General features: G+C 32.5%; 1 protein-coding gene across 4 annotated transcripts in view; it reads right to left on the bottom strand.

Moving 5' to 3' along the window:
- Shoc2 (SHOC2 leucine rich repeat scaffold protein) overlaps positions 1–14,872 on the bottom strand; it is a 94,415-nt gene that overhangs the window by 59,962 nt on the left and 19,581 nt on the right. For 2 of the 4 annotated variants that reach the window (XM_046450323.2, XM_046450322.1), the window contains exon 2: positions 2,037–2,976. In XM_046450323.2, the coding sequence (XP_046306279.1) occupies positions 2,037–2,739 (703 nt within the window). In that variant the 5' untranslated portion in view covers positions 2,740–2,976. Of the gene's footprint in view, positions 1–2,036; positions 2,977–4,824; positions 5,039–9,835; positions 10,228–14,872 lie in introns of those variants that run through there. The other 2 variants (XM_046450324.2, XM_046450325.2) reach the window with 2 other exon arrangements.

Raw genomic sequence — 14,872 nt, 5'->3', positions numbered from 1 at the left:
AAACCATTTAATAAAATAAAATATGCCAATTTAAAAAGATATGCTCAATTTTCAGTAAAACTGCTGCGTGTATATTCCCAAGAACAAACTGAAGTTAAATTTAAAATTCTGTTAAATAGGGCTGGGGTTGTAGCTCAGTGGTAGAGTACTTGCCTCACATGCATGAGGCCCTGGGCTCAATTCTCAGCACCACATTAAAAAAAAGTAAATAAATAAGGATTGTGTCCATCTAAAACTTAAAAAAAATTTTTTAAGTTCTATGAAATAATTCCTCACTTAAATATGCTAATTTCCAGGTAATTTGATAGCAATGCTATGGAAAGAAACCCTTAAAGACTTGTGAATTAAAGTCAAACGTTTTAGGACTAAGTATAGCAAAAAACGCAAAACAATAATAATACAGGCAATAATATTTATAATATATATAAAAACTCACTATTTGTTTTTTCCAAGTCCATACTTCTACTCAACAATAAGCCATAAATGCAAGTCACATTTTAACAATATGGTACTAAAATGAGTCATTCAACAATTTCATTTCTATGGGAAGATATGGAATGCAGCATTTCCACAAAGAAATTCCTGGGAGTATTTTAATCTCTCTTGAGCAAACCATACTTCCTTTGCACATACAGTGTATTACTTCAGAAAATATATAATATAATGGCTAGTCTAAGTATTTTTAAATTAATATTTTAAGTGTCTAATTAGAATTAAATGTAATAGAACATGTTACCCAAGTTTAAATGCATCTTAAAAAAGAAAACATTATTTCCCTGAAAAGCTGTAGAACCTAAAATCAAAAATTTCCTGTATCATCTACAAGATCAATTTTTAATGTAAGAATATATTTAATTCATCTTTGTGTAAATAAACCTTTAATAAAAACTTCCCTTTAAAGTTTCAAAATACACTTTTTATTCTGTTTTTTTAAAAAATCTAATAAAAAGGACAAAGACAGTACCTTTAATTTTCACAAAAATTGATGCCAATGAATTTTAATAAAGACAATTGCCGTTTACTGACTTTACACATCTATATTCCTTACTTTTTCATCCTCTTAAAAAACATTTCCTTTGTTTCGTTACAATTCAGCTTTCTATACAAGACCAGAATGAAATCAAAATGCTAAGTGTTGGATTTATAAGATCTCTCTTCTTCTAATTTTTCTGTACTGGATTTTTTTTTTGTTTGCTATTAAACTTAAAAATTAGGCAAATAACTTTCAAAGTCATTTTTGAGATAAGGTCGCATTATGTTGCCCAGGCATACCTGGAAATATTGGGCTCAAGCTGCTACTATATTAGTTTTTTTTTCTCCATTTTTTAATTGCTTCATATTAGTGATACATTAGGATTCATTTTGACATAATTATAAATTAGAGTATGATTTGTTCCAATTTAGACCTAAATACCCTTATCCCCTTCCCCTCCTCCTATTCCCTTTCCCTTACTGATCTTTCTGCTATTTACTTACACTTTTTAAAAATTAGTGTCTTATGGATATACATAATGGTAAGATTCACTATAGCATATTCATATTAGATGATTTTTAATGAAAATGTAAGTACTTTCAAAATTTATAAAACGTTTTTCTATTTTCCTATGACACTGCTGTTTTGCAAAGCTCTAATGTGACAACCTTTAGTAAGACCAAGTAGAAAAGTGATGTGAATTTAGTCTTCAGATAAAAAAAGGAAAGTCAGAATGGGCAATTGGAGCCTTAATATATCTAGTATAAATATATAGATACTTTAAAAATAGATAAAAACTTAAAAATTAGGCAAACATCTTTCAAATTCATTTTCTCCAAAATCAGAGCAGATTCAGTTTGTGATAAAGGTCTAATTACATCTACTTTCTATCTTACTTTTGAAGCTTACAAAGTAATCTCAAGTCATGTAGTATTAAGTAAATCACAGGGAAAATGGAATTTAGAAACAAGTTTCAGGAACTTTCTGATATGGAAAAGCACTCAACAAAATTACTAAGCATAACAAATACTAAAAATAATAGTAATAATCCAAATCCTCTTACCAATTTCAGCAGGTAGTTGTTTGATTTTGTTCTCGCGAATGCTAAGCATGCTGAGTTTTGACAGGTTTTTGATGTCCTTTTCCACAGTAGTAATACGATTAAAGCGAAGGTAGAGAGTGGTGAGAGAATCTAGCCTATACACCACTGAAGGAATTTCTCTCAGTTTATTATGCCGTAAATCAAGCATCCGCAGCTTCTTCAAGTTATCAAGAGAGTCAGGCAAACTGGTAAGTGAATTTTCACTTAGAGCCAGTGTCATGAGATTTACTAAACAGCCCACCTCTGCTGGGAGGGACTGCAGTTTGTTACTGTATAAATAAAGTTCTGTTAATTGAGTCAACTCTTTGATTGATGATGGCAATATGTGTATAGATCTCTTGGATAAGTCCAAACGCATTGAATTCTCTTCCCGGCATTTGTTGAGCTCTTTAATCACTTCTGCGTTACTGGATTTTTTCCTAGTCCCAGGTGCAGGATTTGGCCGTTTGATCGTATTGTCAACTGAAAAAGCCACCCCTGGTTGGGCAGCACTGGAGTCCTTTTTTCCATCTTTGGCATCTTTCCCTTTGGTTTTAGGTTCTTTTTCTTTGCTTTCTTTCCCAAAACCTCCAGAGGCCTTTGCCTCCTTTTCTCTTTCCTTGGCTGATGGTACTTTGGGATCTTTCTCTTTAGAGTCTTTTTCTTTTCCTAAGCTACTACTCATGATGACTCAAGCTTAGGAAAAAAAAAAACTACATGAACTTTTACTTTATTTGCTAGCAATTGAATTCAAAGATGAAGAGACAAAGAGCCTACACAATTAAACAGGTGTTGGCTTGAAAAAGTAATCAGCATGGAGTAACATCCATCTGTTACATGGTGGATCTAAAAGCACTATGCCCATTTCTGACAACTCATTCCAACTGGTAAAATGGTGCTGGTCAATGATTCATTAGAATTCCTGAAATATAATAGAGAGTATTAAATTACCTTAAGTTATAATTTATATTAAGTAAATAGCCTCTGAAAAACTATCTTACTATGAACTTTGCCATGTTCCTATTACTTGATGCAGTATTTATTGAACCCTTTATAATGTAAAATCCACTGAAAACTATAAAAGTTAATAGGGCAGGCCCTCACTTCTAGGAATTTGCAATCTAATAGAGGTAAATGATCACAAATTACTGTTACAAAACTTTATGAAAGTTAAAGTGAGAAATCACAACAGCAACTAACATTTACTAAGGGCTAAGTACAAACACTAAAGAATTTACAAATATTTATTTTAATATGTATATATAACAGCACTATGAGATAAACTATTATCCTCATTTTATACAAAGGGACACTAAAGCACAAAAATATTTTTAGATAACTAGCTTTGTTATCTTGGGGAAAAAAGAGCCAAAATTTAAAATTAGGCAGCATATGTCCACAGCCTATATTCTAACCAGTACCCTAAAATTGTTCTATCTATAACTACTTATAGCTTAACAAAACAGAAAGGATTTCAAAGTTGATAAAAGAATGGACAGTAGTGTGGCAAAAGAACAAAAACAACAAAATGATATGCATGGAAAAAAGCAAATAGTTTAGGGGAAAGATTATTAAAATATGCACTTTTAATAAGGAATCTAGTTGATTCTTATACAGGTAAATCTGAGGGACCACCCTTGAGAAACCATGACAGAGCAATCTCAAATGATGTCTATATTCTAGAAAAGTGAGAAAGATCAATAGCACAGTTAAGTACAAAAGGTTCACTGGTAAAAGGAATCCACAAAAACTTCACTGGTAAAATGAATCCACAAAGACCAAAAAAGTAATAAAAGCTTTGGAAAAGGCATCATTCCTCCCTAAATATTTTTTTAAATTTAAAATAAATGATTCCTAGTTTTAACTCTTGTTAATTCTATATAACTGATAAAACAACTTGAATGGAATGCATCAAGACTCTGGGTTTGATCATAGGACAGGAAAAAAATAAATTTATTTATTTATTTATTTTGCTATGGGCCCCTCACCCATACAAATTTACAGGTTAGATATCAGCTATAGAACTTTTAGGAAAATCATTATCAATGAAAACAGCTGAGAAACTTAGGCTAATTGGCCCTTTAATAATGGGATAGAATTCAAACAAGGAGAGGTAGATGGTACATCATGAAAGGGAAGGTTTTGCCTAAAGTAAGAATGAATGGACTTGGTTTGCATAGACAATGAAAAGGTAGGGCTTTGCTCAAACAAGAGATATAACAATGATAATAGGAGCTGGGTAGAGAATTAATGATCTATAATTTGAAACTGCAAAAGTATGAATTTACATTGATATATACAATTAAATAAATATGCTATTATTTGGCTAGCATACCACGAAAGCCCATTTCACATTATTTACCACTATGCCCCCTTCAAACCATGAAGTGCTTTTACTCAGACCATTTAACAATGAATAATGGAAAATATGCAATAACTTACGGGATACAACATTGTTTATCTGTCTGTACTTAAGAAATGTCATCAGGAGCCAGCCAGGCATGATGACACATGCGTGTAAATCCTAGTAGCTCCTCAGAGGCTGAGGCAGGAGGATCACAAATTCAAAGCCAGCCTCAGCAATTTAATGAGGCCCTAAATAACTTGGCGAGATCCAGTCTCAAAAAAATAAAAAGAGCTAGGAATGTGGTTCAGTGGTTAAGTGCCCCTGGGTTCAACTGGTACTAAAAACAAACAACAACAACAACACAAACACTGAAAGGTCATCAAGTGACACTGCCAAGTTTCTGAAAATTCACTTTTTACTTACACACAATTTAGAAGGACAACAACTCCTATGTTCCTGTGTAGAAATCAAGTAAGATTTAAAAATACAAATGTCCAGGCTCCATCTCAAACTGCTCAATCGGAATCTTTAGGGAAAGGAATCCAGGAAATTCTAAAACCTAAAACAAAAGTGCCTCAATAAAAGCTTATCAAGAGGCTGGAGCTCAGCGGTAGTGCATTTGCCTGGCTTGTGTGAAGCACTGGGTTCAGATTCTCAGCACTGCAAATAAATAAATAAAATAAAGGTCTATTAACAACTAAAAAAAGAAAGCTTATCAATTTTGGGAAACACTTGATCAAATGCGGGATCTGAAAACCAGTAAATGTATTTCTTAAATATAATTCTAAAACAACGAAGGTTGAAGGTCAAGGACAGGTCAGAAGATAACTACAATAATGAAAAAACAATATTACTAATAATTTTAAGGTCCTACTGAAGAGTAAGGGGAGTTCCCATAGTTTATCAATACCATCCGCTATATTTGAACTTCAAACTACCAATACTTGAATTATTTCAATGATTTTACTATAGCAGTGATAGATTTGAACTGAATCACATGCTCATCCTGCAGCTCCTATACCTAATGAGATTTGCTAGTACATAACTTAGTTACAGTTCACCATGCTTTTTCTTTAATTAATCAACGAGGCTGGGCTATTAACTAAAAATTTTATACTTCCAACAAAAATATAGTTTGTTAAGGAGAACTGATTTGACAGCCCTAAGTGAATTAGGGATCTATATCTGAATGAAGTGACACTGCCAAAATTTTTGAGAGAAAATGTATTCAGAGTAATCTTTGATGTTTCTTGGAAATAAGTTATTCAAGAGTTTGGGATTTATTTCATCACTTTAATTGTATGTTTGGGGGAACAACTACATTTATACAAAATCGGAATATTGTACCCATTCATGCAACAGTATGAATGGTACTCAGTCTCAAAATTCTTAAAATCAAGGGGGGGGGCATAAAATTGTATCAATTAAGCTGAAGTCAGCAATGTGTTTTTACACTGAGATCTTTACCACCCCAGGTAACTCTTATTTTCAACCAACTAATAACTACTATATATAGACCACTTGATATGGGCTTTTATTTATCTTATTTCATACTCTCACAACCAGATGTCCAGGAAGATATTAAACAAATTCCCTACTCATAACCAAATTAACTCTCTTAAATCCATTTTACTGTTAATCCAAAATGGCATCAAATAAGAAAATGGCACTGAATTCTGCCCTGCAGAAGTCTAGGCTGAAGTAACTTTCACTAGCATATAAATCTGTTTCAAATTATGAAAGCAATTTTAAATTCCTAAATTAAGAGTGCCTCTATTCTCAATTTACAAACAAGAACACTAACACATCTAATAAGTGACTAAAGAAAAATACAAAAATAGGTATGCCTGATTTTAAATTCCACATTCTTTGCCTTATGCCATGCTGGATTACAAAGATAAGCAGACATGTCATGATTGTATAAGGATGTTTATTAATTTAGGCTTCCAATATTTTCTAAGCCAAGGATTCTATCACTAAGCTTTCTGTCACTGTAAGGAATATCTGAGATAAAAAGCTTTAAGGAAGAAAGGATTGTGTTGGCTCACAGGTTTCAGTCCATGGTTGCTTGACCCTGTTACCTTTGGGCCTGAGACAGTACATCAAGGCAAGTGCCACATGGAGGAGCAAAACTACTCACAACATGGTTGCCAGGAAGCAAAAAGGGAGAAAGGTACCAGGGTCTCAATATTCTCTTTAAGGGTATTCCCCCAATGATCTAACTTCCTCTACTAGGTTCCATTACCTCCCAAAAAGGGCCATAAGGGGGGACCAAGCCTTCAATACATGAAACTTTTGAGGCCAATAAACTTCTCCTGTAAAGGGCCATAGGTTTTGCAGGCCAAATTGGTCTCTGTTACAGGAACTTGAAGTCTGTTATTTTAGTATGAAAGCAGAAGCAGACAACACATAAACAGGAGTAGATGCGTTTCAACAAAATTTTATAGCAAAACAGGTCTCAAACTATATTTGGCCATTGTTCCATAGTTTGCCACCCCTTGTCCTGTCACTGTTTCAGGTTTTAAATCATTACTTTCAGGAACTATATTTTTATGAAAATTGGACACAAAAAGTATTTTTTCCTTGCTCTTGTAATATACTCACATTACATTTTGCTATTTCCAAAAGAAATTTCCTATGATTTAGGAAGAAGAGACAATAAAGAAAGAAGAGAGAAATCACAAGCCTATTAAGATCTATTCCTGGTATAAAGACTATGCTAATCATATGTGTCATAATGTTTATGCAAAAGAAAAACAATCAATAGGACACACATACTAAATATATCCCTTAGTTTTTTCTAAGGTGAATGCTTTTACAACATTAGATCTTGAATTATAATAGACAAGACTTCTGGTCCCAGACAAGATAGCTCAATTATATTATTATTATTATTATTATTATTATTATTATTATATTCTTTCCACTGAAAATAACCTAAAACCCTGGATAAAACTTATAAAGCAACTAGCTGAAGACTATGAAAAGTAGAGAAAAGAAGGGAGACTGACAGGGGGTGTTGGGACTTTAAGAATTATCTGAAAGTGAGTTCCTTGGGATTTGTCTTCATCTCCTACATATCCTAACCTGGGCAGTAGAGAAACCCACAACCAAAAAATACCAAGAGGCAAAAACAAATGAAAACATCAAGAAATATCTGCTCTCTCCAGCCAAAGAACTGTGAAAAAGGTAGCTTTCCAAGATAGTGCCCTTTTGACCATTCCTTCCTTACTCGAAAAAGTAAAAGAAGTCATGTCCCTCTACCTCCTCAACTGGCACTAAAACCACAAAGACTGTGGAGTGAAACCCTGCCAACCATCCAGCTTTGTAATTACTTGTACAGAAGCAGTATATATTCCCCTTCACATCATCTCTGTGGTTCAGGAGTATGAAGTAGAGTCCTGCTGACCATTTCCAAGTTGCACTTATCAGATTATAAGGAAGAGAGCCCTGCTGATCATCCCTTGTTTTGCACTAAGCAAATATTGGCAAAGAGGTAATATACCACTCCTTCCCAATCAGAGAGAAGGGAAGATTAGGAGAGTAAGGAGCTGAAAAAAAAGGGATTCTTTCAATCTATGTAGTATTTTCAGGCATAACCCATAGTAGCTCAAGCATGAAAGTAACTAGTCTTAAGAAGTGAACTATAGGCTTTGGGATGGCCCACAGATCAGAGTTTTGAAAATAAACTGGAACCAAAGACCATAGAAGTGGGTCAGGTCAGGACATGTGTTCTGAACCAGTTTATGTGCTAAAACAGAAAATTTAAACAAATCAGAATTAAAAATAATAAGTCTCAAAATGACCATGATAAAACTAAAAATAAAAATCCATAAACCTTCACCTATAATTGGGGATTTCATCGCCCCATTCTCAGTAGTATAAGACTAAAATGCAGAAAATAGCAAAGATTTAGAATTAAAAAAAAAAAAACAATACCACAAATCAACTGGATCTAGCTGAAATTTCTAGAATATTCTACTAGTAAAAATAGAATACACTTTTTTCCAAGGTTACAAGAATAAGATAAACCCCTATCTTGGCTCATAAAAGAAACTTTAAATTTCACAGAATTAAAATCATAGAATGTTACCTGGCCACAATTAAACTAAAAATCAATAGCAGAAAAATAACAAAAGTCTAACAGTCTGTCTGTAGATCAAGGAAGGAACAGGAAAACTAAACTATATACTGAGATGAATCAAGATAAAATCTATTTAGATACGGCAGCACCTAAAGGGAAATTTACGTAACTTCATGATTAGAAAAATGACACATAATCCCATAATCTAAGCACAAGACATTTGAAAAAGAAAAGTAAAAGAAGCTCAAAGAAAGCAGAAAGGATATAGAGAACAGAAATCCATGAAATCGTAAACTAAGGAGAGGGGACAAAAAAAAAAAAAAAAAAAAATCAGTAAAACCAAAAGCTAATTCTTTAAAAAGAATACATGAACACAATAAACATCTAGGAACTCTGACAAAGCTAAAAAGAGAAGTCACGAGTTACCACTATTAGGAATAAAAGAGGGAATATTACTAAAGACTACACAAACATTAAAAGGATAATAAAATACTGAAAACAACTCTACAGACATAAATTTGACAACTTACACAAAATAATATTTGGAAATCACACACTACAAAAACTCAAGATGAATTAGAGCATTTAATAGTCCTAAAATACTAAAGCATTCTGAAATCAGTTTCAAAATTTCCAAAAAGGAAATTACCAACTACAGATGGTTTTACTAATGAATACTAATGAACATCTCAAGAAGAAATAACATCAATTCTGTACATCTCTTCCAGGAAGTACACATTTTTTGAGGTCAGCATCACCCTGATACCAAATATAGACACAGGACAAAAAAAAAAAAGAAGCTATTTACCAATAGACCTCATGTTTCATAAACAGAGATACAAAAATATTCAGCAATATATCTACAAATTAATACAGACTTTAACACTCTTATTAAATATAATAATACTGAAAGTCCTAGCCAGTGCAATAAAGCAGGAAAAAGAAACAGCATACAGATTAGAAAGGATTAATTTAAAACTATCATGCCTTGCAGACAACATGATTGCCTATGTGGAGTCCTCAGAACTATTAAAGAAGTTCAGCATGGTCACAGAAAAAAAAGTCAATATAAGCCATATTTCAACTGGTTAGAAATAAACAACTGAACAACAAAATTAAGAACACAATCCCATTTTCAAGAGTTTCAAAAATTAAAATATCTATGTATAAGCCTGATAACATGTACAAACTGTTAGTTCAAAACTACCAAACACTGGTGAAAGAAATCAAAGGTCTAAATAAATACCGAAGGATTTTCTCTTAAAAGTTTTTTTAACTTTTTCACATTTAGATCTGAATCATTGAGTTAATTTTTATATAAGTTAATTTTTATATATGAGGTTTATATACCTTATACAAAATAAGTCTAGTTATTCCAACATCATTTCTTCAAAGGCCGTCTCCATTGAATTCCTTTTGCACAGCTTTCAAAAATTAGTTGGACAACACCAAATGCTGACAAGAAAAGAGAGCAACTAGAACTCTGTTTCATTGCTGGTGTGAATGCAAAATGATAAAAGCCACTTAGACTGTCTCTTATAAAACTAAATGTATTCTTGTATAAACCAATTACTGTCCTCGTATTTACCCAGATGAGTTGAAAACTTACATCTACATAAAAACCTGCACACAAATTTTCATAGCAGCTTTATTTTTTGTTGTCCAAACTTGGAAGCAACCAAGATATTCTTCAGTAGGTGAATAGATAAACCGTGGCACATCTATACAATGGAATAAAACTTAGTGATTAAAAGATATCAGGATCTGAAAATACTTGAGGGAAGACATTTATAAGCTGAAAAAAAAAAAACCAATATGAAAGGCTCATATTGTATAATTCTAACATGGCATTCTCTGAAAGACAAAACAAACTATGGAGATAGTAAAAAGATCAGTTATTTGTAGAGGGTTGTGGGAGAGAAAGGGAAGAATGAGTAAGTGGTGCACCGGAGTTTTAGGACATGAAAACTGTTCTGTATGATACTTTATTGGTAGATACATGTCTTCATATATCAAAACAAAATGTATAGCTCAAAAAAATGGACTTTAATTAATGATATGGTATCAAAGAGTTATGACACCCAAAGTCAAGTCCTTAAAGGGGGAAAAAAAAAAAAAATCAACACGCGGATTTCATCACAAAACTCTGTACAGTGAAGACCCAATTAAGAGAACAAAAAGATAAGCTATAGTCTGAGAGTTCTGTGTTTATAAATCACATATGACAAAGGAGTTACATCCAGAATATATACTTATTTTAAAAACTCTTAAATAATAAGACAACAATCTGATCAGAAAATAGGTAAAAACTCAGACACTCCAAAGAAGACATAAATGGCAAATAAGCACAAGCAAAAATGTTCAACATCATTAGCCATTAAGGAAATCCAAGTACTGGTACCACTAGATGAGCTAAAGTAAAAACAATGATACCATAAGCTGGTCAAAATGTAGATAAACTGGATCTCTCATTCACTGCTGACAAGCATATAAAATGGCACAGTCACTATAGAAAATAATTTGGCAGCCCCTCCTAAAGTTAAACACACATTTACCATATAACCTAGCACTTGCACTCCTGGGTATTTCTTCTGGAGGAATGACAATTAGGCATTTACATGTTGACTGCAATCTTATTTGTAATACTTCAAAGCTGGAAACAAACCAAATATATTTTAATAGGCAAATGAAAAAACTGTGGTGCATTCATGCAATGGCACATTATTCAATAAAAAGGGATAAACTATTACTGACCTCATTCAAAAAATTAGATGGATCTCACTATGCTACATAAAAAAGTCAATATCAAAAGATTATATATTGTATGACTCTGTTCATATACTATTCTTAAATGACAAAATTAAAGTGATAGATAATGAGTTAGTGGTGTGATGACTTGGGGTTGAAGTGAAGGTATGATTATAAAGGTAACAAGTGTTTCTCAGAAGTGATGAACAGTTCTGAACTTTATGGTAGTGTTCATAAGAATCTATACATGTGATCAAATTTCACTCGCACAGGTGAGAGAAGAGTGCATGGAAAAACTGGTATAATCTCAAACCCAGGCTATAATTTGTGATTTAGTTCATAGTATTGTACCAATATCAAATCTGGGATTTCAATAATCATAGCATAGTTATAGAAAATGTTAGAATTAGTGCAAACTGAGGGAAGAGTAAAAGAGAACTGTTTTTATAAATAATATAAATCTAAAATTACTTCAAAAAATTACACAAACAATACAAAGCATACATTGGACAATACAAATCTACAATATGCAGTTCTAAAGCAGCATTTGCACTAAGCTCAGTAGTATATATCTGATTCCAACTATTCAGGAGGCTAAGGTAGACAGATTTCGAGTTCCAGGCCAAGCCAGGCAATCTCAAAATAATTAAAAGGAAAAAAAAAAAGGGTGGAGATGTATCTCAGTAGTAGTGTCTGCCTAGTATGTGCAAGGCCATGAGTTCAAAGCCCAGTGCTAAGAGGAAAAAAAAAAAAAAAGGGTGTTGATTGATGCATTTGAAATAGAATTTTAAAAACCATTTTTTTGGGGGAAAACATTTTAATATTTTTTTAAAGAGTAGCAATTCAAATAGGAAAAGACTTTTTTCAATCAAGTTCAACATTAGATAAAAAATAACCTTGCTCACAAATGCTATTCAATTTGAAAAGGCACATATTTTGTTAATACTACCAAGAAAATTTTTTCTTTTCCTCAAGTACAAATACATACAAATATACTTTCATGAACACAATGATTATTTATAAAAAAATGGTAAGTCTATCAGGAATATCCTAGCATACATTCCACCGTCTTCCAGATAAGGCTAAAGATATTAGAACTGGTTCAAAAGCTGGGTTATTATACATCAAAATACCCAATAACTGCATTCTTAGTTGCCATTAAATCTAGTATAAAATGACTGGGTTTTTAGTTTTTAAAAAATTAAATGAGAGTAGGAAGAAAAATATTTGTGATGCTGTCATAAATGCTGCCACAACTCTGAAATTTATATAGAACGTATAACTTGTCAATATCCAATAAGTAGGGTTGTGGTGATATGTCACACCATTTTCTGGAATACAGGGGTTACATTAAAAGGACACAATTTCAAACAGTTTCCTTCCTTGGAAATAATTTTACTGCTTTGTAATTCAATTGTTTAACTTTAAATGCCTCCTAACCATGACATAATAGATATACACTACTGTAAAAATTTTTTTAAAGGGAGGGATGGGGTTGTAGCTCAGTGGTAGAGCACTTGCCTAGCATGTGTGAGGTACTGGTTTCGAGTCTCAAGCACCACATATAAATAAATAAAACAAAGGCCCATTAACAACTAAAAAAAAATTTTAATTTTAAAAATATATACACTACTATAGGAAAATAATAAAAAGATAATTTACTAGGGCTTGGATTATGGCTTAGCGGTAGAGCACTCACCTGGCATGTGTGAAGCCCTGGATTCGATCCTCAGCACCACATAAAAATAAATAAAGGCATATAATAATAATAATAATTTACAACTAAATTGTGCCTGGGAGAAAAAGAACTACAGACTATTTTGTAGCACAGTCCTGGTAATGTATTTTTTAAAATGCAATCACAAAAACTATCTATTTGGGCATTTTTATAATGGGTCAAGTATGGAAGACACCAATAAGACATAGGTAAACAGTTTCTAAATAGTAGTCCACAGAAGACCTCAAGCAAAAGAAAACTGTAATTATGTCATTCATCTATTTGAGAAATATGTATTGAACTCCTCCCATGTATCAATATTACGCTAAGTGCTGAGTAAACAGACCTAGTTCTTGCCTTCAAAGGACAAATAATCAGATAGAAAAACAATGAAGAACACTCCATGAGAAAATTTTTTACATGTAAGGACTGAGATTCAAGAACATTATGAGACAAATTAAATTGAACATAATTTTTCAGAATTGTGAATAAGAAAGATGAAGCTGCAGTTGAGAAAAGGATCTCAACTGTGTTGTACATTCTATAGTTTTCAACAAATGTACAGCGAGGTATCTGGTTAAGTTTCACTGCCCCCCCCCCCCAATTCCCTGTGCATTCCCCGGCTATCTGAATTTCCTTCCTCCCTCTCTGATGAACCCCTGACAAATATTTTTCAAGTGCCTAAATTCTGTGCTGAAAACACAAGCAAAGCACTTTATCTATGTCTTGGTCAATGAGAAAAGTATAGTTACAATAGTTTTTGCACTTTTCAGGAAGTAAAAAGTAATATCTACATAATAGAAGGAAGACTACTTTTTTAAACTTGAAACATTTAAATTTATTCATTATTTCTGATAATCATACCAATCTTGGTGAGAGTCACAAATGATACATTTGTATTGGTTTGTACTTGCACCTATTATATTCATGATATATGTGATTATATATACACACATTTGTATTCTTATTTTCTAGTATTGTGCCTAAGCATTTTCATATTCACATGCAAAATATAATTCTTCATTGTTTTCTAAGTGCCACTGTACCTAAGCATTTACATGACACAAAACATTCTTTCTTCTCATGTCTCTTCTCAATTACTTCGGATATTATGATGATTTTAATTAGATTACTATTATTTCAGAATACTAATTTTCATATAAATATTGTCTGCTGTACTTGAGAATCACTAAAAGCAAAAAGTCATCAGAGAAGATGGAAATAATTCAAGAGATGTTTTAGAGACAAAATCAAAACAAGGATGAATGGGAATGGGGGGCACAAAATAATATCTAAGCTGCTGGCTTAAGCAATTAGGTAGATGCAGAATGGATATTCAAATTAAGGAATATAAAAAAGAGCAAAGTAGCATTTTGGACAAGCTTACACTAAAGTTCTTAGTTCGTATTTGAAAATATGGATTTGGAATAAAGAAATGTCTGAGGTAGAAATAAAGATCTAACTTTGGTGTCAACAACAAAGGTCTGAGATGAGAGTATCAACGAAGAGCATGCAGAAGAAAAACATATTAATACTTTGGTAATGATAAACATTTAGGGATGGACAGATGGAAAAACAGAGATATACATGAACTAGAAAAAAATATTGTCAAAGTAGCAGCCAGTTCAGCTAGTTGAATTTTAGTAGTAGTCAAAAAGATCTAACACATTAGCAGAAAACTAGAAAGGAAGGATCTTTTTCCCTTTCAAACAGGAAATCAGAACGGATTTCAGTTGCAGACAAGTTCATTTGGGAATAAGAGGAACAGGAAGAAGTCAAGGGTGATAATTATCTCAAATTACATATAGCATCATATTTGTTTGGCAAAGCAAAAGCAAATTAATCTGCTGAGAACAAGAGAGGTAGGGTTTTGAAAGAAGTAATGATGACATAGACCAGAGACAAAATTACAGAGTTTGATA

The sequence above is a fragment of the Marmota monax genome, unplaced genomic scaffold, assembly GCF_021218885.2.
Source record: "Marmota monax isolate L192 unplaced genomic scaffold, Marmota_monax_Labrador192_F-V1.1 WCK01_AAM20220418_F8-fsc00004, whole genome shotgun sequence".
Lineage (NCBI taxonomy): Eukaryota > Metazoa > Chordata > Mammalia > Rodentia > Sciuridae > Marmota > Marmota monax.
The sequence above is the reverse complement of the archived record's forward strand: the minus strand, read 5'-3'. Positions and strand labels throughout refer to the sequence as shown.